The sequence below is a fragment of the Mercenaria mercenaria genome, chromosome 4 (assembly GCF_021730395.1).
Source record: "Mercenaria mercenaria strain notata chromosome 4, MADL_Memer_1, whole genome shotgun sequence".
In the NCBI taxonomy this organism is placed as follows: Eukaryota; Metazoa; Mollusca; class Bivalvia; order Venerida; family Veneridae; genus Mercenaria; species Mercenaria mercenaria.
In genome coordinates, this window is record NC_069364.1 from 21,619,688 (window position 1) to 21,642,630 (window position 22,943).

The 22,943-nt window shown below is 36.2% G+C and overlaps 1 protein-coding gene across 1 annotated transcript in view; it reads right to left on the reverse strand.

Moving 5' to 3' along the window:
* Positions 1-22,943, reverse strand: part of LOC123551158 (origin recognition complex subunit 3-like) — a 106,871-nt gene that overhangs the window by 10,585 nt on the left and 73,343 nt on the right. The window contains exons 8-19 of the mRNA XM_045339880.2: positions 21,569-21,728; positions 20,665-20,778; positions 19,982-20,115; positions 16,929-16,992; positions 14,774-14,890; positions 13,895-13,974; positions 11,479-11,606; positions 9,418-9,497; positions 8,635-8,726; positions 7,492-7,633; positions 2,638-2,754; positions 768-835 (exon numbers count right to left, since the gene is read on the reverse strand). Coding sequence (XP_045195815.2) covers positions 768-835; positions 2,638-2,754; positions 7,492-7,633; positions 8,635-8,726; positions 9,418-9,497; positions 11,479-11,606; positions 13,895-13,974; positions 14,774-14,890; positions 16,929-16,992; positions 19,982-20,115; positions 20,665-20,778; positions 21,569-21,728 — 1,296 coding nt within the window. The remainder of the gene's footprint in view (positions 1-767; positions 836-2,637; positions 2,755-7,491; positions 7,634-8,634; positions 8,727-9,417; positions 9,498-11,478; positions 11,607-13,894; positions 13,975-14,773; positions 14,891-16,928; positions 16,993-19,981; positions 20,116-20,664; positions 20,779-21,568; positions 21,729-22,943) is intronic.

The following is a 22,943-nucleotide window of genomic DNA, read 5'->3' on the forward strand; positions in this document are numbered from 1 at the left end:
TGCTATAGCCTTCTGCCTCCGATTTCTGCCATGTGAAATTAACTGCATTCCAACTGAACTGAAGTATGAGCTGTTCAGATCTACAAAAACGGATCTTGCTTTCAGAGGTGAAGATGGCGAATGGATGGACTGTGCAGTGGTGGATTCTCTCCCTTACCTATACTTCCTACAATATAAGACTTATAGCTATCTTGGGAGACATGACGATACAAAAAAAGCACTCTCCAACCTTATCAGGACCATTGACCAGGAACCAAATCTTGGACACAGGGAAACAGCCCTAAATCTACTTGGACAATGTATGGAACAAGAGAAAAGACCTACAGCTGCTTTATGTTGTTATTCTGTATCCCTTAATTTAAGAGGAAGAAACAATGCTGCCAGAGTCCATATATGTAGGCTTTTATCTACTACTGTAAATGAGCAGGTTAAGAACCAGTGACTTCAGTGAAGTCAAGACAAAAATCTCCATGTATAATATATAGATTAACAACGTCACAAGTTCCAGCAAAGTGTGTAATACAAACCATTATACTTTCCTTATTTTTGAACTTTAGCTGATTTGAACAATCAGCCTGCCTATCTATGCATTCGAAGACAGCAGACATCTAAAAGAAACCTTTCAATAGTATAAATTTGTAAATAAAGTTACAGTACATCAAGTATTTCTGTTCTTCATTTTTTGGCTTTACATGTTGATAAATATGGAACCAAGACTTTAAAGTCGGGAGTATTAGAAGCAAAACTTGCAAGCAGTCAAAGGATACTGTAATTGTTGAGACTGTTCATTGGAATCAATGTCTTCATCTTCTGGCTGTACCACAGTTAGATAGGCCTGAAATATGAAGCAATGCTTGTCTTAAAACACATCTCTTTTACCCCATAAGATCTGTTTTACTCAGATCCATCGTAAACAAGACTCACTATCTCTCAGGCTAATGTTCATCAACATTCCTTGTCATAAATTTAAACTTAAGAATGTACTTTTTACATGCTGCTATTCCGTTTGCATGGTTCCTATTTTGTTTTACCTTCAACTAAAACTATTACATAACCTACATTTCTATTTCTATTTATAAATAATGATAATAGTAATAGGAAATTTTGCATCCTAAATTCTGTTTTTTGGTCAAGAAAATGGATAAATTCAAACCGATCTACAACTTATCCAGATCTTAACCACTTTCTGCTCCCATCCAGAGATCTCTAGGTTTGAAACTTAACTCCTCCATGTTGCAATTACAAATCATTTCCTATTTCAAAAATGATCATTTTTTTTGTTGGGTATATATGCCACAGAAATTATCATATAACTAAATTAAACCAGAAATGCAGACTGCATGAAGTACTGGACCTGTAACAGAATTTCAAGTTTTATCACAAGTCCCTACATAAACCGACTAGCCATGTCTAAGTCTGCTTAACCTGAAAAAAATAACAAATGCAACAAGGGCTTGTCGAACACATAAACTGTCACTGTAAACGAAAGTTCTACTGTTCTGGTTCAATGTGACCTTGACCTTTGACCTATCGACCTTAAAATCAACAGGGGTCATCTGCTGGTCATGATCAACCTCCCTATTAAGTTTCCTGATCTCAACCCCAAGCGTTCTCAAGGTAAAAGGTTCCGAAAAGGGTTTAACAGTTACGGGTCAGTGTGACCTTGACCTCTGGCCTACTGACCTCAAAATCTATAGGGGTCATCTACTGGTCATCACTAACCTCCCTATCAAGTTTCATGATCCCAGGCCAAAGCATTCTCAAGAAATTTTCTGGAAACAGTTTAAATGTTCCGAGTCACTGTAACATTGACCTCTGACCTACTGACCTAAAAATCAATAGGGGTCATCTGCTGTCATGGTAAACCTCTCTATCATCTTTTATGACCTTTGGCCCAAGAGTTCTCAAGTTTTTGCCCAGAAACCGTATTCCTGGCCAATGTGACCTTGAATTCTGACCTACTGACCTCAAAATCAATAGGGGTCATCTGCTGGTCATGATCTACCTCCCTATTAAGTTTTGTGATCCTATGCTAAAGCTTTCTCAAATTATCTTCCAGAAAGGGTTTAACTGTTCTAGGTCACTGTGACCCTGACCTTTTGCCTACTGACCTCAAAATCAATAAGGGTCATCTGCTGGTCATGATCAACCTCCCTATTAACTTTCAGGATCCTAGGCCAAAGCGTAATTGAGCTATCACCTGGAAAGCGTTTAACTGTTCAATAGGGGTCATCTACTGATCATGATCAACCTCCCTACTAAGTTTCGTGATCCTAGGACCAATCGTTCACAAGTTATCATCTGGAAATGGTTTAACTGTTCCTGGTCACTCTGACTTCGACCTTTGACCTACTGAACTCAAAATCAATAGGGGTCATCTGCTTGTGATGACCAACTTCCCTATCAATTTCATGATCCTAGGCCCAAGCCTTCTTGAATTATCATCCGGAAACAGACTGGTCTATATACCGACCGACAGACCTACCAACTGACTGACGTCTTCAAAACAATATAACCCTCCTTCTTTGAAGGAGGGCATAATTATGTTTGTACTTGTTTTCAAATACTGATTACAAAGAATGTTAGTAAGATTAAAGTTTTCATTGTTTACACAAGACACAGAAAATATACTGTTACCTGCATCCAGTCATATAGATTAATTAGCTGCCCACATTCCAGGTGTAGTTTATATATAATACATGTATCTGGCATAGTGCACTTGATCTGTCCGGAATCTGTGCTGCAACATTCGCACTGAAATTAAAATATCTATGTGATAAAGATTCTGACTCCTTTAAAGTTGGTGTGAAAAATTAAAGTATCTTTATTTACACAGAGTATTATTAAACTAATCAACTGCCTTCTCACTAGAGAGTTAAGTGAATAAATATCGAAGTCGAAGGGGCATAGTATATCAAATCATCATAGAGAACAAGTGTGTCAGGTTTCAATCCATTCTCTTTGCCTAGTACTGAGACAATAACTTACATACAGAAACGTAACCAAGAATTGCAATCTTGATTTGTAACAATAACGAAAGAGTATAATGGAACATGTACACAGCATGGCACTTCATCATAGTGATTGTGTGAAATTTCAATCCATTCCCGTCATCAATTCCCTTCAATGGTTCTTGAGATACCAGCTTACAAAAACTACACTAAAACCAGAAACGGAGGCCCATAAATAGGTGAATAAAAAAGCTTTACCTATTACTTCAAACACCTGAGCTAAAACTGTATCTAACACTGAAGATATCTGAAGTGAAAACCTACAGAAATATTTGCACAAACTGAATGTGGAATGCTTCCATGACACTTAACTCAGGCCAGAAAATGGTTCTTGAAAATACAGGTCCTGTATCAAAGGCCCATTTAATTAAAGTGTCTTTGGATATCTTCATTTATAGTTCATCCCCCATCACTTCCTGACCTCCTCCTCCCCCACCCCACCCCACCATTCAAATGTGCAAGCTCAATTTGATTACACATATCTGGTAAAGTATTTAGGAATACTGTTTATCAAATACTGGTTATTCCATTTCTTACTTTATTTACTGTAAAAGCAGAAATTTTCACAAGGTATTAATTTTTGCTATGTCGCAAGGCCCTTCATCAAGCTGAAATTAATCCTCACGTAACTATTCGCCATTAGTATAATTCAGATTCAAGAAGGATACCATTTTACAATATCACAAATATTACACCTACTCAAAATATTGAATTGATTTAATTCTGATCCTGCAAAAATATGTACTTTTACAGTACATTAAAACTAATATTCCTGACAGCAGGCACTTCATATGTTCATGTTTAACTAATTTCATAACATTTATATCATCTTTTTCCTTTCAACCTTTCATACAACAAGCATTGTAGGCAGTGAATGTTACTGTTGACGGACAGCAAAACTTGACTAGTCTTGTCACAAATACAGCTAACTGAAAGAATACCTAAGTCAAACAAGAGCCATGTTACACATGGCTAATCCCCCCGCCGGGCATATTATAATTGAAGGCTAAAGTTCCTGGCAAGTTAGTGTCTGAAAGTATTAATTTTGGGGAAAGCTTTGAAGAACCATTTAGTTGTGGTCCGCATCAGGAGTTTTAAAGATGTGGAAGAAAGAATAAGTCAGTAGTGAGGTGGAGAGTAACATCTATGTTGTACCACAGAAAAGTGGTCTTGTTTTTTCCCTACAGTCAATTATAAAAATGTTACAATATAATTTATTTATAGGAACAACTAAGGGAAGTTAATCTTAAAAAAAAAAAAAAAAAAAAAAATTGCAAGTCCACACAAAAATCTTCATCAGGTCGAGATTGGTCAAAATACACCTCAAAATTGGATATAGCATGCATGTTGTACTACAGAAGAGTGGCCTCGAATTTTCCCTACGACTAGTAATGAAAAACTTACAATAAAAGCTATTTGAAGTAACAACAAAGGGAAGTAATTCTAAAGAAGGGAACTGCGCATGACACTTCGTCTCATGATGGTGTATAATTGTGCCAAGTTACATCAAAATCCCTCCATGCATGAAGAAGAAATGCTTCGGACAAAGTCATTCTTATATCTGACCTTTGGCCTCTAAGTGTGACCTTGACCTTAGACCTAGTGACCTGGATCTTGCGCATGACACTCCGTCTCGTGGTGGTGAACATTTGTGCCAAGTTATAACAAAATCCCTCTATGCATGAAGAAGAAATGCTCCGGACAAGGTTTTCATTCTTGTATCCTTTGACCTCTAAGTGTGACCTTGACCTTAGACCTAGGGAACTGGTTCGTGCGCATGACACTCCGCCTCGTGGTGGTAAACATTTGTGCCAAGATATATCAAAATCCCTCTATGCATGAAGAAATCCCTCCAGTACTTTTGGAGTTATGCTCTGGACAAATTTTTTTTAAGAAAATATGATAAAGGAGAATAACTCAAAAAATAGGCAAGGTAGAGTTATTGTTCTTGCACATTTGCACTTTCCTCCCAATGTGTTTCAAAAATCAGGTATGAAGATTGAAGAAAATCCACCGTACTTTTGGAGTTATGCTCCTGACAATATTTTTTAAGAAAATAATGATAAAGAAAAGGATAACTCACAAAAAAGAGCAGCCTTGCGGGTGCTGACGCTCATTCTGATTTTTTTTTGTATATAGAAATATTGTCCTACCCATGATTTTCTAAGTCTAAAAGGGCATAACTCATTGCAAAAAGCAGGATAGAGTTATGTTCTTGCTGTACAGGTCCACTTATGATGGTGAAAAACTGTTGCAAGTTTTAAAGCAATAGCTTTGATAGTTTATGAGAAAAGTTGACTTAAACATAATATTCAACCAAGAAAATGATTTTCTAAGTCCAAAAGGGGCAATAATTATTGCAAAAAGCAGATGGAGTTATGTTGCTTGCTGTACAGGGTCAGCTTATGATGTGAACAAGAGTTGCAAGTTTTAAAGCATTAGCTTTGATAGTTTAAGAGAAAAAGTTGACCTAAACATAAAACTTAACCAAGAAATCTGATATTTTCTAAGTCCAAAAGGGGCCATAAATCTTGCAAAAAGCAGGATGGAGTTATGTTTCTTGCTGTACAGGGTCAGCTTATGATGGTGAACAAGTGTTGCAAGTTTTAAAGGAATAGCTTTGATAGTTTAGGATAAAAGCTGACCTAAACATAAAACTTAACCAAGAAAACTGATTTTCTAAGTCCAAAAGGGCAATAATTCTTGCAAAAAGCAAGATGGAGTTATGTTTCTTGATGTACAGGTCTGCTTATGATGGTGAACAAGTATTCCAAGTTTAAAAGCAAAAGCTTTGATAGTTTAGGAGAAAAGTTGACCTAAACATAAAACTTAACCAAGAAATCTGATATTTTCTAAGTACAAAAGGGGCCATAAATCTTGCAAAAAGCAAGATGGAGTTATGTTTCTTGCTATACAGGGTCAGCTTATGATGGTGAACAAGTATTCCAAGTTTCAAAGCAATAGCTTTGATAGTTTAGGAGAAAAGCTGACCTAAACATAAAACTTAACCAGGCAACGCCGACGCAGACGCCGACACCGACGCCGACGCCGACGCCGACAACCGCTCAAGTGATGACAATAACTCATCATTTTTTTTCAAAAAATCAGATGAGCTAAAAATGGCAAGGTAGAGTACTGTTCTTGCACACTGCACTTCCTCCCAATGTGTTCTATCAGTGTATGAAGTTTGAAGAAAATCCCTCTAGTACTTTTGGGGTTATGCTCCGGACAAAATGTTTTAAGAAAATATGATAAAGGGGGATAACTCAAAAAATAGGCAAGGTAGATTTATTGTTCTTGCACACTGCACTTCCTCCCAATGTGTTCTATCAGTGTATGAAGTTTGAAGAAAATCCCTCTAGTACTTTTGGAGTTATGTTCCGGACAAATTTTTTTAAGAAAATATGATAAAGGGGGATAACTAAAAAAATAGGCAAGGCAGAGTTATTGTTCTTGCACACTGCACTTCCTCCCAATGTGTTCTATCAGTGTATGAAGTTTGAAGAAAATCCCTCCAGTACTTTTGGAGTTATGCTCCGGACAAATGTTTTTAAGAAAATATGATAAAGGGGAATAACTAAAAAAATAGGCAAGGTAGAGTTATTGTTCTTGCACACTGCACTTCCTTCCAATGTGTTCTATCAGTGTATGAAGTTTGAAGAAAATCCCTCCAGTACTTTTGGAGTTATGCTCAGGACATTTTTTTTAAAGAAAATATGGTAAAGGGGGATAACTCAAAAAATAGGCAAGGTAGAGTTATTGTTCTTGCACAATGCACTTCCTCCCAATGTGTTCTATCAGTGTATGAAGTTTGAGGAAAATCCCTCCAGTACTTTTGGAGTTATGCTCCGGACAAAGATCGTTGCGGACGGACAGACGGAGAGCATTTCTAATATCCCCTTCGCCTTTGGCGGGGGGATAAACAAGTGTTTCCATGTGCAGAACAAACATGCCTGAAGCAATGTGCCTATCAAGTTAAAGAATTACAGGTTAAAGCACTAGAACTAACTTGCAAATTAGTTCTAGTGCTTTAACCTGTAAGTTGGTACTAAAATTGCATGCCTGAACACTCAAAATTTGCAAAATGGTTTGGCTCATACATTTTTGTAGGTGTGATTTACATGTAAATATACTTGTAGAGACCAAACATGTGGATGAAAGATTCCTGTCATCTGTGTACAAGAAATTCAAGATAGAACAACATGTATACCAGCTATACTTAAGTTTTAGCAACCAAAGTTAGACATTACCAGTTCAAAGGCTTTTAAATAATACTGAAACAAAGATAATACTAAACTTTGTCTGTATCAAAATCCGCCTCAAACATTAAATGTTTTAAAAATCTATAAATTTTGAAATAAGTATTTTCAGTCATTCCAAATTCCTTTCAAGGCACAATCATGATCACTTTTGATTAGCAATGAAGTAATGAAGAACTGTCACAATTCATCTTTTGACTTTTTTTTCTCAAATATTGTACCTGTAAGTAGTAGTGTGGGTTACTTAATGCCATCTGTAATGCTGACCTTGGTGCTGCATTCAGGCGCTGTTTGATGGTTCGTGAGGAGTTGTAGTAGAATATCTCATGCAGTGGTAGGTTCATTGGGCACATTAAATACTGCCTGGAGTAAAACAAATCAGAACTTTTTCCTGTAGAAATTATACATGAAAACAATCTATCAATATAGAATATATGAACATACATTCCACTGCAGTCTTTGAGATGGCGAGGTTGGCTTTAAAACCCAAATCCGTATGTGCATCATTTTCTATAATTGTAAATATAAATGGTTGGTTAGAAACTCTAGTGGCTATGATCTAAACACTGAAAACCCCAACACTATTTCAAATTATGATTCAATTGAATCATACATTGTTCTCCTAGTAACTTTCAATGAAAAACAAGAAATACCCTCAGTCCACTATCTTTACAAATTGTTTTCCTGAAACAATAAATCTTGTATAATAAATCAACTTTCCTCCCCTGAACAACATTCTAGAAATCTAAAATGTAATACATCCCAAACAGATTGCCAACACAATAATCTTATCACAGGTGCTATTTTTTCTTTAAACAAGAGCTGTCAACAATGGTGACAAATGCCCCCGCAGCACCTTGACCTTTGACCTGGTGACCCCAAAGTCAGTAGGGGTGGTGTACTCAATAAGTACTATCAGCATGTGAAGTTTGAAGGTCCTGGGTGAAGTAGTTCACATGTAAAGTGCCTTCATGCAAAAAGTTAACGTTGGCCCCTGTGACCTTGACCTTTGACCTGGTGACCCCAAAGTCAGTAGGGATGGTGTACTCATAAAGTACTATCAGCAGGTAAAGTTTGAAGGTCCTGGGTGAAGTGGTTCGCGAGTAAAGTGCCTTCATGCAAAAAGTTAACGTTGGCTCCTGTGACCTTGACCTTTGACCTGGTGACCCCAAAGTCAGTAGGGGTGGTATACTCAATAAGTACTATCAGCATGTGAAGTTTGAAGGTCCTGGGTGCAGTGGTTCGCGAGTAAAGTGCCTTCATGCAAAAAGTTAACGTTGTGACTAACGAACTAACTAACTAACTAACGAACGAACAGTTGAAAACTAATATGCCTCCCTTCGGGGGCATAAAAAACAAATTACCTGAATAGTGAATCGAAGTATTCAACAATTTCTTCTCTAAGCTTCTCATATGGAGATAATTTTTTCTGCTGTTTACTAATATCCTGAAGTCTCTGCAATATATATAAGGAATATTACCTTGTAGTCATTCAGTCCAAATATATCATAACAGTGTTGTTGTTTTTTTCAAGCCATTTGGGGCAGAAATTGGGCCCCAATCCTTAATGCAACTAGTATGTTTCGCCCGCCCCCCCCCCCCCCCCCCCCCCCCCCCAATTTCAAAACTAAAATTCCCGAAGTTAAGAGTGCCAGACTGTCACAAAATAAGCCTGTCTAAATATTCAGTTACTTAAATTCAAGGGCCATAATCCAAGACTGCCTACGGCAGTTTAGATGGTTATCAAACTTGGCCGAGATATTATGCCAAAAAACACTGTTACCAAGTTTGGTGAAGATCGGATGAAAACCGTTTAGCCCAATTCAAAAATCAGTGGAGAAAAACAGTGCACTATTTTGGTTTAGACTGCTAGTCTCAGAACTGTTTCTCCTGGTTTTTTTTAACAAAAGTTGTCTAGGTTAGAGCTATGTAGCTTGTCCTGTACAATAAAATTTTGATGCTGGAGACATGTTCTAATCTTTAAAGCATTTGACACACCTAGTAGTTTTAGAGAAACCTGCCTTGATGCAAAACTTTTGTGACACCTATGCTGACAAAATACTGACAACAAAACCTTGACTATTTGAAAAATTTCAAAGTCAAGTTAAAATTTCATATGTTCTACCATTTTAAGATAGTGTAATTACCTGTCTAAGCTGATGTAATGAAGTTCTGGAAGGTAAACTGGTATCAGCTGTATTCTCCTCCTCCTCCTCATCTATAACATCTGCAGATACATACATGTGTATATCAAAATGTTTTGTTACAATAAAACAAGTTTGCTTTTTTTCAAAATTTCAAAGCTGAAATTCAACAGTATATTTTCCAAATCTGATTAGGCAAATATGCAGCTTATCTGTTGCTCTGAGATAGTGATGTCCATTATCAGATACAATTTACTGACTACATTTCAACTACAAATGTACACAAGGTGCCCCCTTTGACCCTTATTTCAGGCAAATGGGTGAAAAGCCCAGCTGCAGGGTTTTTTCTAGCTAATTTGGGAACATAGCCTATACCCCCAAAATTGGGAATTTTGACGCATAAATGTTCCAAATTGGGAAATATTTAGTCCCATAGGATAAAGTAAGGATGTGTTTAAGCACTTTCTCATACACTTGTTTCACATTTTAGAACATCTTTAACATACTTCCATTATAAAATTGTCCATAATTTGGTCAATTTTTGTGCAATTTTGATGAAATTTTTTTCAGAGTGTAGATTGGGAATTTTTTTTCACTCATTTTGTGAAAAAAACATACTTTTTGGCATTGGGAATATAGCCGAATAACAGCTATAAAAACGGCCGGAAAAAAAACCCTGAGCTGAATGAAAGAATTCTACATCTCTTGCAGGGTTTCTAACCCCTTGTGGTGATTCAAAACCAAACAAAATCATGACTGTCAATAATATTTACAGGGGTAAATAGGGTAAGCCCTCAATATTTACAGGGGTAAATAGGGTAAGCCCTCATGAGTCAATGCTATGTCTTAGCAATTAATGCAACTACTATACAAGAGAGTCATAATCATGGCCATAGATTGCTCACCTGAGTTTCAGAGCTTAAACAGACTAGCAACAGTACAACTTCAGAGAAGAGGACCATAATATGCTCCAGGTGTTGAAAATTCCAGAAATTAGTGTGACAGCTGACAAACAGTTCAAACACTTGATGCTTCTTACATCTTTAAAATTGGGTGTAAAAAATACACAGAAACCACTGAAGCAGACTGACTTGTGTTTTAATGCTTATCAGCATCCACCAGCTCATGTGAAGTTGTTTAAGGGTATTTCTATATAAGCTCTAGCAGTCCTTAAACAGCTTGGGTGCCACTATTTGAACAAGTTCAGAAGAGGACCTTACACAGATGCTACAGACCAAGTTTGGTGAAGATTAACAAAGCCATTCATGATTAGTTGCTTAAAGGTATTTCTATTTTTAGCTCTTACAGACCCTAATTTGAACAAATTTGGGCGCAGGCATTAATAACAATACTACAGACAAAGTTTAATGAAGATCAAATTAAACAAAGTTTTTCCTATTTTTAGCTGTAGCAGCCTCTGAAAGGTCCAAGCTCCCCCGATGACGAAAATAGGGAAAGGACCTTACAATGATGCTACAGATCAAGTTTGATGAAGATCCATCAAGCAGTTAATGAGAAGAAGTCATTTAAAGGTATTTCTGTATTTAGTTCTGGTGACCCCTAAAAGGGTCCAAGCGCCCCGATTTGAACAAAATTGGGAGAGGACCTTAAAATGATCCTACAGACCAAATCTGATGAAGATCAATCCAGAAGTTCATGAGATAAAGTCATTCTAAGGTTTTCTATTTTTAGCTCTAGTGACCCCTAAAAGGGGACATGCCCTCAAATCTGAATTTGAACAAACTTGGAGAGGACAAAACCGATGCTACAGTCAAAGTTTTGATAAAGATCCATCAAGCGGATCATGAAAAGATTTTCAATTTTTAGCTCTGATAGCCCCTAAAAGGAGCCAAGCTGAAACATTTGAAGCAAATTGATAGAGAACCATGCCAGGATGCTACTGACCTTGGTGCAATTCTGATCAGAAGTTCCAAAGGAGATATCATCTGAAGAAAATGCATATGGACGATAAGCCATCACAATAGCTAAAAGCTACAACCCAACAGAACAAAGAAATAAACACTTAAGCTATCAGTGTTCCTAAAATATTGTTTTAATACAAACCATCAATATGATCTATTTTGTTTAAATACTCTTCAATTTCTTTCATCACACTAGTCAGACGTGTCTCTGTTGTTAGGATACTGCAACACTGCTGGAGTAAGCTTCTTAGTTCATCTTTAGATAGCATTCTGAAATGGTATATCAGACTTGTTTGTATACACATACTGCCCATAGACATACTTAATTACCGTAGATACCCATGTATAATGCGCACCCGTGTATAATGCGCACCCCCGATCTTAGTCCTAAATCCTGGGAAAAAAAAAAAAAAAAAAAAAAAAAAAAAATTTTTGGTCAATTTTGAGGTGGATGGAAAACGAAAGTAGAGTTTACATCGACACCGGTAATAAATTTTATCTCCGCGGCGGAGAGCAGCATCGGTCTCACGGTACTATCGATTTTTGTTTTCTCGAAAATAAAACCAGTAAATTATTGATATATTTGTTGTTTTACCTTTTTTAATTCACTATTTTGAATAAATAAATAGCAGCTGATTCAATATTTCGGAATGGTATCTTTCAAAATGACATGAGCTTCTCAATTTAAACTGATAACAAAAGGTGTGATAGTCTTTTTGTCACGATCATAAAGCCAGTAATTACCAGCAATCAACGTGTCACCTCGTGTCAATTATGTTGTTCACAGTTTGATCTCGGTTAAAGATAATTCCCGATCTTTAATTAGTAACATAATTTTTGTGATTTATAAACATTTCTTTCGTCAAAATACTTTTAAATTTATATGAAATTAATTTTGTTTGAAAGAAAAATAAACAATTCGATCTTTTACGGAACGTAACGGCAATCTTAGATTTTAGCGGAGACAGTAAGCGCGGGGAGTAGTTTCCCTTTACCAAAATGGCGAACATCGGTAACAAACTTGTTTTGAAGTTGGAAAATTGTCTATACCTGTGTATTATGCGCACCCACGATTCGGGGGTGGTCCCGGGGGTCAAAAAACTGCGCATTATACATGGGTATCTACGGTAATGAAATGTTCAGCAATTTCGTGTGATTATGTATTTGCATATGCTATTTCAGAATTCTTGGCTGTAAATATCGTGGACATGCCTATTAAACAAGAAGTCGGTTAGTATAACACAGTTATCACATCATTGGGTCAAAGGTCATAGTGGTTCATGTTTAATTTGCCGATCCTATTCTGCCGTTCATTTCGCATTAACAAAGAAAAGTTTCATTTCTTATATTTACAATTATATTTCCTGTCCATTTGTAAACAAGATTATATTATAAATTGTACACATCTTGTTGAATTTACAATTAAACTCTGTTCACCAGACGGAACAACTGTGACGTCATCTAAGAAACTTTCTCCCTAAATATATGCTGACGTCGTCAAAACAGCATCCTGTTATCACTTAGCTGCGTTGATATAACTTTCACGCTTTTCATTTTGCTGTTCATACGAAATGAACATCATAATTTTCAATATAAAACAAGAAGCTGCGTTCAATAAACACCTGATGCCCCCGGTGGCATCCTTGTCAATACATAGCAATTTAAGTCCAAAACGAGGTCAAGTTCAAGGTCAAACTGAGGTCAGGTGACGTCTGAAGATAAGGAATGGTCACAGGTTACATCTGCATTAGTATCAAGTCATTTGAGTAAGGGGTATTGATGCTAGACGAAACGGTCCCATTTGGTTAACCTCGTACGGACGGACGAACGAACTAAGGGATGGACGGACAGGTCAATCACTATATGCCTCTTGCATCAGTAGATGCCGGGGGCATAAAAATAGGATGAATCTAAATAATAACTCTTGATATCATGGAAGAATAGTTTTTATACATCTCAACTGATTTTGGCATTCTCCAACTGTGAATGTAGCTTGAATTATTATACAAGCATGTGACTTTCTTGATAAAGATACATTTAAAGTTACAAGTCATTATCTTACATTGTGCTAAAGTTATATCCTTAAAGCAAAGATTGCCAAAAATACTTCAAGTATGAAAGGGGCATAATTCTGTCAAAAATACAATTAGAGTTATGGGGATTGTAACCACACATGCAGATGATGATTATAAAGAAATATTTTCAAATTCAAGTCATTAACTTCTAAAGTACCAAAGATATGTCTATAAACTAATCTTTCGAAAAAATTTAACATGAAAATAATTTGAAGTGTAACAACTTGGTGACCTTGCCTTGGGCATAATGGGCCTAGCCCATGCACATACTTTGTTTGTATGCTAGACAATCTTTATGTGAACTTACAGTAAGATTTAAGCAATAGTAACAATGATATGACAGAAAAACTTCAACCTTTGTTTGCATGCTGAACAATGTTATTGTGAAGATACAGTAAGATATAAGCAATAGTAAAACAAAGGTTGCCAAACAGTGGAGCTAAAACTGGAAGGATAAACTTTTTGATACAATAATAAACTCACTTCAGTAAGTCCTTGGCCTGTTTGTAGTCCTCACTATCAAATACATCACTCTGTAGTGTCATGGAATATACCTCCCTTACCTGTGCAAACAAAGAATATGTTTTCATGTTCACAGACAATAATATCAAAATATACATACTCCATGAAACATATTCTTTCATTATGATTATGTACTGGTCAATTTTAGGCATGAAGGGGGCAATTAGCGGGATATGCCTCCGTGGTCCACTCGAATGCAGTCCATATCAATATATAGTGCAATTTTCCCGCCTAGTAAAGGCCATTTTCATGCCAGATACAAGCTTTATTTATGCTTGATTGTAAAAAGGAATGTCCGCAGATGATTTTAAGCTACGTTATATGCTTCAAAAGTTGACTGGAAGCTGCCTTGTAAAATGAAAGTGGAAGTACAGGTATTTTCTGATGTCTACCTAAACAATATTAACATTTTCATCACGTGTCTCAGTCACGTGACTATGGTTTCACTGCATTATGGTCAACCCCATATTTTTGGGGTATATTTTGATTGCCTAAAGACAGACCTTCAAGACAAGGGTAGTCTCGCAGGAAGTGAAAGGCTAGAAATCTTGATAAAAATATGTTATAAGTTGTTAATTTTATATAGAAAATAGTAGCGGATGCATTTAATACCTTCATCAAAAGTGCCAAACTGTCTAAATAAACTCTTATCACACTTCACCTTAATATAGAGCTAACTCAGGGGCAATAACTCCAGAGCAACAAAGACTATCAGGCTGGTTATGTAACTTGATCAGAAAAAATACCAATTAACATTTTAAGCATATTCAGAACTTCATTTTCCTGAATTAGCAAAGAAATGAAAAATTTCATTTTAAATTGAACTAAAAACACACAAACCTGTTTGCCTAGAGGATAGCCTGGCAGCTTGCCAACCAGTGCATGAAGACACTTCAACATGGGAAAGAAATCTGTGTGGTATTCATGTATACCTTGTATCAGATGTATAATTCTTTCCTGTTTATAAGATACATAAGTTAAACTAATGTTCATGATTATGTCCCATTGCTGAAAATCACTGCAAGTTACAAATAATGTACACCAAATACCAAAATGATTAAATATCATTTACATAAACTTCCACTGTGCATCATTCTCATCGCCAGACATCAATAAGATGCCATCAATTTGGCTCTTAGCTCTGGTTTAAAATTGTAAAAGCAAAATAAATTGGTACTACTTTATAATTTTTTTTCTTTCTTTTTTTTTTCTTTTTTTTTTTTTTGCTGCAACAAATATTACTGTCAAATTTAAAATAAAAGAGCTTTTACAATTATATTAGAAGTGCAACAATATTCTATAAATGATTTAATCTGACGCTTGCAGAAAAAAATCATACATGTATGGTAACAATTAATTAAATCTGAAACAAGAAGCTGCGTTCAATAAACGCTTGATGCCCCCGGTGGCATCCTTGTCAATACAAAGCAACCTAAGTCCAAAATGAGGTCAAGTTCAAGGTCAAACTGAGGTCAGGTGATGTCTGAAGATGAGGAATGGTCAGATGTTACATCTGCATTAGTATCAGGTCATTTTAGTAAGGGGTATTGATGCTAGACGAAACGGTCCCATTTGGTTAACCAAGAGATGGCCAATATAAATCAACCTAAGTCCAAAATGAGGTCAAGGTCAAGGTCAAACTGAGGTCAGGTGATGTCTGAAGATGAGGAATGGTCACAGGTTATGTCTGCATTAGTATAAAGTCATTCTAGTAAGGGGTATTGATGCTAGACGAAACGGTCCCATTTGGTTAACCAAGAGATGGCCAATATAAAGCAACCTAAGTCCAAAATGAGGTCAAGGTCAAACTGAGGTCAGGTGATGTCTGAAGATGAGGAATGGTCACAGGTTATGTCTGCATTAGTATAAAGTCATTCTAGTAAGGGATATTGATGCTAGACGAAACGGTCCCATTTGGTTAACCAAGAGATGGCCAATATAAATCAACCTAAGTCCAAAATGAGGTCAAGGTCAAGGTCAAACTGAGGTCAGGTGATGTCTGAAGATGAGGAATGGTCACAGGTTATGTCTGCATTAGTATAAAGTCATTCTAGTAAGGGGTATTGATGCTGGACGAAGCGGTACCATTTGGTTAACCAAGAGATGGCCCGTATAAAGCAACCTAAGTCCAAATTGAGGTCAAGGTCAAGGTCAAACTGAGGTCAGGTGATGTCTGAAGATGAGAAATGGTCACAGGTTACATCTGCATTAGTATCAAGTCATTCTAGTAAGGGGTATTGATGCTAGACGAAATGGTCCCATTTGGTTAACCTCGTACGGAGTAGATGCCTGGGGCATAAAAATGCCAAATATAAATTTACAAAGCTTCTGATCTGAACAATTTCAGCAACATTTTAACTCTTAAAAAACATAGCAAAACTTTTATTAATTTTGACTATCAGCTCTGTTTCAAGCAAGAAAGTTGTTTCTTGCAGAAAACAAGTTAGAACTGGTAAGACATCCAAGATCACAGCTAGAATAACTAGTTGCAGAATAAAGAGACGCTGCAATTTTATACAGGTACGAGTACACTTATAAGAAAAATTCCATTCTTTATTTCATTGTCTGAAGTGTAAAAATTCAGAAAATTACACATGGTTACAACTTACTTGAAAAACTGTATTTCAAACTTTGAAACTTTTAGGTTTACCTCTAGCATGCACATATATTACTGGACAATTTTCGCAGACACTTCTTATTACATTTATACACTTACATGTACAAGTATTTAAATTGCAACCTCATAAACCCATACCCTGCTGAATTTCTATGATGAACTTGTCCGTCTTTCAATCTGGATAGTACCATTAATGTTAAGCGGGGTGCATACCAAAAAAGATATTGACTGAATGGCGAACAGTGCAGATCATGATTAGACTGCATGGATGTGCAGGCTGATCATAATCTGCATGGCAAAATCAACCATGTCCAGCATGATAAGGGTTAAGAACTGAAATATAAATGATCTGTATTAGGAGTAGCAGCACTATATTACCTTTGTAAATGTATCCTTGAGCAGAAGATCTGGCTGCTCTTTTACACTACATTTCTCTACATATCTGTAAGAAATACAGTTTGATTTCATGAAAAACTATTGGAAAAATCATGTTAAAATTCTGGCATTTCTATCAAATTTGATTTGTATGATTCGGATTTTGAAGTTCTGACAAAAATCATTCAACTTGTAATTTAACAAACTGTCACAGTAACCCACACTGAAAATACAGACAACCGATAAAGCATCAAATGACGATTTGCATGTTGTTCATCCGGTGCACTTGCACTTTAGCGGTCCCTACAACAATGGTAGTTTAACAAGAGCACCGCCTTGCGGGTGCTGACGCTCATCTGATTTTTTTTGTGTAATAGAAATATTGTCCTACCCATGATTTTCTAAGTCTAAAAAGGGCCATCATTCTTGCAAAAAGCAGGATAGAGTTATGTTTCTTGATGTACAGTGTCCACTTATGATGGTGAAAAACTGTTGCAAGTTTTAAAGCAATAGCTTTGATAGTTTATGAGAAAAGTTGACTTAAACATAATACTCAACCAAGAAAATGATTTTCTAAGTCCAAAAGGGGCAATAATTATTGCAAAAAGCAGGATGGAGTTATGTTGCTTGCTGTACAGGGTCAGCTTATGATGGTGAACAAGTGTTGCAAGTTTCAAAGCAATAGCTTTGATAGTTTAAGAGAAAAACTTGACCTAAACATAAAACTTAACCAAGAAATCTGATATTTTCTAAGTCCAAAAGGGGCCATAAATCTTGCAAAAAGCAGGACAGAGTTATGTTTCTTGCTATACAGGGTCAACTTATGATGGTGAACAAGTGTTGCAAGTTTTAAAGCAATAGCTTTGATAGTTTAGGATAAAAGCTGACCTAAACATAAAACTTAACCAAGAAAACTGATTTTCTAAGTCCAAAAGGGGCAATAAATCTTGCAAAAAGCAAGATGGAGTTATGTTTCTTCATACATGTGATAAGTTCAGAATCCCAAAACTGGAGGTTTGCCATTTTTCAGCTGGAGTTGGGGTCTCAAAACTGGAGGTTTTTTATCGACATAAATTAAGCACGCGGACACATAACTTAGAGACAAAATCCAACATTTTTGGCCACAAAATAATGTATATAAGTCTACACCAGAAGAAACAATCCTCATAACTCTTGATTCGAATTTTGACAGAGTTATGCCACTTTTTAACTTCATTTTTTGTTTGTTAAAGTTTTATATAATGTCTAACATCTCTGTTACATTCAAAGCTATTGACTATTATGCCCCTTTTACTGGCAAAGCTTTAATTGCCCCTTTTACTGGCAAAGCGTTAATTCAGAGTCAATCACTGAGAAAAGTCGAGCATGCTATCTTATAATTACAGAAGCTCCCTCTTGTTCTAACTTTAAACTTTCTTAACAGATTAAATTTGTACAAACAAAGTCTCAATTTAGGTCTGAAATGGTGGTGAACATGCATTAACATTATTCTACTCGAGGACTTTAAAAAAAACGAAGTTCTAAATTGGTCTGAACACAACTCATAAATTATGTAAATTCCTTACCCCACCCACTTTCGTATAAAAATACTGATGATTTTGACATGAAAAATAGAAAACAGAAATGCATCAACATGTATTTACCCTTACCAAAATAATGTAGATTGATGTTATCAAATAAATGAGTGTGTGTTTTCATCCAATTTTCAATTAAATATGTCCGATTTAGTAGCAAATTAATTTGGTCAACATTGGAAGAAAATGGCGTAACTCCATAAAGGGAAATAACACTCCTGTTCTAAAAATAGTAATGGGTTGGTTTTTCCAACAATTATTTATGTGATTTTATTACCGAGCAAAATTTTTCTTTGAATAATCAAAATTCATTTCAGTTGGGAATTATTTCTTATGACTGGGAGTTTTTTGCTTCAAATTGGTAAAAAATGGAGCTTAATTGGCATTGAGAATGGGCAGATATTCGGCCCCGTGAGACAGGTGGAAAATGCCCTGCTTGTCTAATCCCTTATCAAAACAAACAATTAATAATTCACCTGTGAAAAACAACTCTTTCCTCCAGCTACATGTGTGTCAAACATGTATAATACACAACAGTCGGTGACACTTTGATTTACTGTGCAAACATGTTTGGCACTCCTCGGTAATTATCAACCCAGTCATAATACTGATTTTTTTTTTTTTTTTTGAAAAGCGGGAGAAATATGGTTTTGGTCGGGAGACGGGAGGCAAGGTGAAAAAACCGGGATTTTGACCCTCCCGCGCGGGAGATCACATGTATGGTTTCTTGATGTACAGGGTCTGCTTATGATGGTGAACAAGTATTCCAAGTTTCAAAGCAATAGCTTTGATAGTTTAGGAGAAAAGTTGACCTAAACATAAAACTTAACCAAGAAATCTGATATTTTCTAAGTACATAAGGGGCCATAAATCTTGCAAAAAGCAAGATGGAGTTATGTTTCTTGCTATACAGGGTCAGCTTATGATGGTGAACAAGTATTCCAAGTTTCAAAGCAATAGCTTTGATAGTTTAGGAGAAAAGCCGACCTAAACATAAAACTTAACCAGGCAACGCCGACGCCGACGCCGACAACCGCTCAAGTGATGACAATAACTCATCATTTTTTTTCAAAAAATCAGATGAGCTAATAAAATGTCTCGAAAATTAAAGTTTTAGCTTATTTTTTAGATATCTATAAGGTAGCTTTATTTTTAGACGATTAGGTTTAGGGGCTTCTCCCCCCACACCCTTGCTTTGCCCCACACTCAACTTGCTGCGCATGCGCATTGTAAACCTACGGGGACCGCTTTAGTGTATTCTACCCGTTCATTCTTATGTGGAAGTATATATCACTCCATATGTAAGATATAGACCTACCCTCACCCCATAAATGATTTTTCAACATCTGACCTATTCACTGTTTTCACCACTGCCTCCATATGTCAGATATAGACCTATACTCACCTTAAAATGAGTTGTTACCTATTTGAACTGTCCATTTTCTTCACTACCAATTCAACATTATCTATATCCACACTTACCTCATAAATGACTTGAGATGTCTAAGCTGTTCAACATCTGAGCTGTCCATTGTTTTCACTACCGACTCCACTTTATCTAAGGGACAGCAGAGAAAACTAAGGGACTGTGTAGAGTAGTGGTCCAACATAGCAAACTGTATGGAGAGAAGTGCAGAAATTAAATAGGCATTAAACAATGGAATATAAAAAATTTAAAATAGTTAAATAAATATACATATATAGTAGCATACACTTTACGTCAAAAGAAAAATTGGCCCATTGTTAAAAACAGAAACAATGAAACCTTGCAAGATGACAACAATTTATACCAAATCAAATCTGCTGAAGGTGTAGATAAGACCGAAGCCAGTATATCTATTAAAAAATATTCTTAATCAACCCGGTGTTTGATGTGTTGTTTCTCAATCAGCCCTACCCCCTCCATTTAGTAAAATAAAGTGATCACAGGTACAGAAACCTTTCTCAATTACAATGTATATTTATTCATAATGCCTTGTGTAAACTTAACTGCACCACCCTCATCCCTCTCAACTTTTATTCTTGCAAGGAGTTAAAGCTGGCATGAAATCCAGGATGTGTAGGTTAACTCAGAGCCATATATAACTGAAATAATACTGAAGAGCAAGTTAAACCTTACCAAACCAACATAACATAGATGTTGTGCCAGGAATCGTAACACTCACCATTAAAGCCTGAATGAAGTTTAGTACGGAGAAGTCATGGTACAAGAAAATATCTAACATAAGTTGAAACACCCCTTGTCCTAACTTGAATGGGTAGTTAGCTGTCATCAAAATCTGAAATACAGAGAAACCTGTTATAGCAGTATGCATAAATACAAACACTCACTGTTCTAACTTGGATGGGTGATTGGCCATTAACATTATCTGAAATGCAATTAAATGTAACAGAAGCTGAAATAATCCCTGTCCCAACATATTAATCTCAAATATTACCAATCATTTGTGGCATTCAACAGTTATTCAAATGTGATATTGTTACAAGTTACAGGAAAAGGTTATATTGCATATTCACCCAGGATTAACCCTCACCATGCTAAATTTCTATAATGAACTTGTCTGTCATTCAATTTGGACAGTACCATTAACTGTTAAAAGGGGTGTTTTCCAAAAAGATACTAAATGGATGGTGAACAGTGCAGATCTTGTTCTACTATGGCCACAAAGGCTTCCATATAAAACTGTTTAAGTCTTTCAATTTCCTGGTTGTTGCTTTTCAATATAACTAATATTCTATGAAAAGATCTTAAAGATGTTTTTTTTTTTTTTCATACAATGTAGCTATTTATAGTACCATCTGTAAATCCACTAAATGAAGTTTTAATCTAATGTGTCTAGGACAAAGAGCTTACAGGTCTGCACCAATATACCTGGCTGATGACAAAGGTGAGATATTTAGTCAAGGCTGTGGTCTTAAACAAGTCTGCATCAACTTAACTGGTTAATGACCAAGGTGAGATATTCAGTTGAGGTTGGGGGCAAAAACTTCCCTGGTAGATATTCAGTTAAGGGTAGGGCAAAAACTTCCCTTGTAGATATTTAATTGAGGATGGGGCCTGTAACTTACCTGGTTAATGACCAAGGTGAGATATTCAGTTGAGGGTGGGGCCTGGAACTTCTCCATACATAATAATGATGACACTTCATTTGGCAGCAGACGATGGATGGCAGACACAGACGTAGCAATACCAAACACAAAAACTACAGGTAATTCACTGATGTAATTGCTGAAAAGTTTAAGATTTATTTTTGCAACAGTAACTCAATTAACTATTCTGTACAGTTGAAAAATGCTGTACTTAAACATTCCTAGTTTCTTTAAATATAAGTTATAATGTGTTTTATAGAATATGAACAAGAGTGCAAGAATGTCACAATATACGCCCGTCACAGCAAATTTCTTTACTCTAGCACCTGTATTTGCAAATGGAATTTTAATTTTGTGGTTGTTTAGTAATAACTAAGTGTTTTGTTTTTCTAAGTCCACAAAAAAACTCCTTACCAGGTAGAGATACCTTAAAATACACCTAAAATTGGAAAGTAACATCTATGTTGTACCACAGAAAAGTGGTCTTGGTTTTTCCCTACGGTCAATTATAAAAAAGTTACAATATAAGTTATTTATAGTAACAACTAAAGGAAGTTAATCTTAAAAAAAAAAAAAAAAAAAAAAAAAAAAAAAAATTGTAAGTCCTCACAAAAATCTTTACCAGGTAGAGACTGGTCAAAATACACCTCAAAATTGGATGTAGCATGCATGTTGTACTACAGAAAAGTGGTCTCGATTTTTCCCTACGACTAGTAATGAAAAAGTTACAATATAAGCTATTTATAGTAACAACAAAGGGAAGTAATTCGAAAGAAGGGAACTGCGCATGACACTTCGTCTCATGATGGTGTATAATTGTGTCAAGTTACATCAAAATCCCTCCATGCATGAAGAAGAAATGCTTCGGACAGTCATTCTTGTATCTGACCTTTGGCCTCTAAGTGTGACCTTGACCTTAGACCTAGGGACCTGGTTCTTGTGCATGACACTACGTCTCGTGGTGGTGAACATTTGTGCCAAGTTATATCAAAATCCCTCTATGCATGAAGAAGAAATGCTCCGGACAAGGTTTTCATTCTTGTATCCTTTGACCTCTAAGTGTGACCTTGACCTTAGACCTAGAGACCTGGTTCTTGCGCATGACACTCCGCCTCATGGTGGTGAACATTTGTGCCAAGTTATATCAAAATCCTCTATGCATGAAGAAGAAATGCTCCGGACAAAGTTTTCATTCTTGTATCCTTTGACCTCTAAGTGTGACCTTGACCTTAGACCTAGGGACCTGGTTCTTGCGCATGACACTCCTTCTCATGATGATGAACAATTGTGCCAACTTTCATCAAAATCCCTCTATGCATGAAGAAGATATGGTCCGGACAAAGTCATTCTTGAA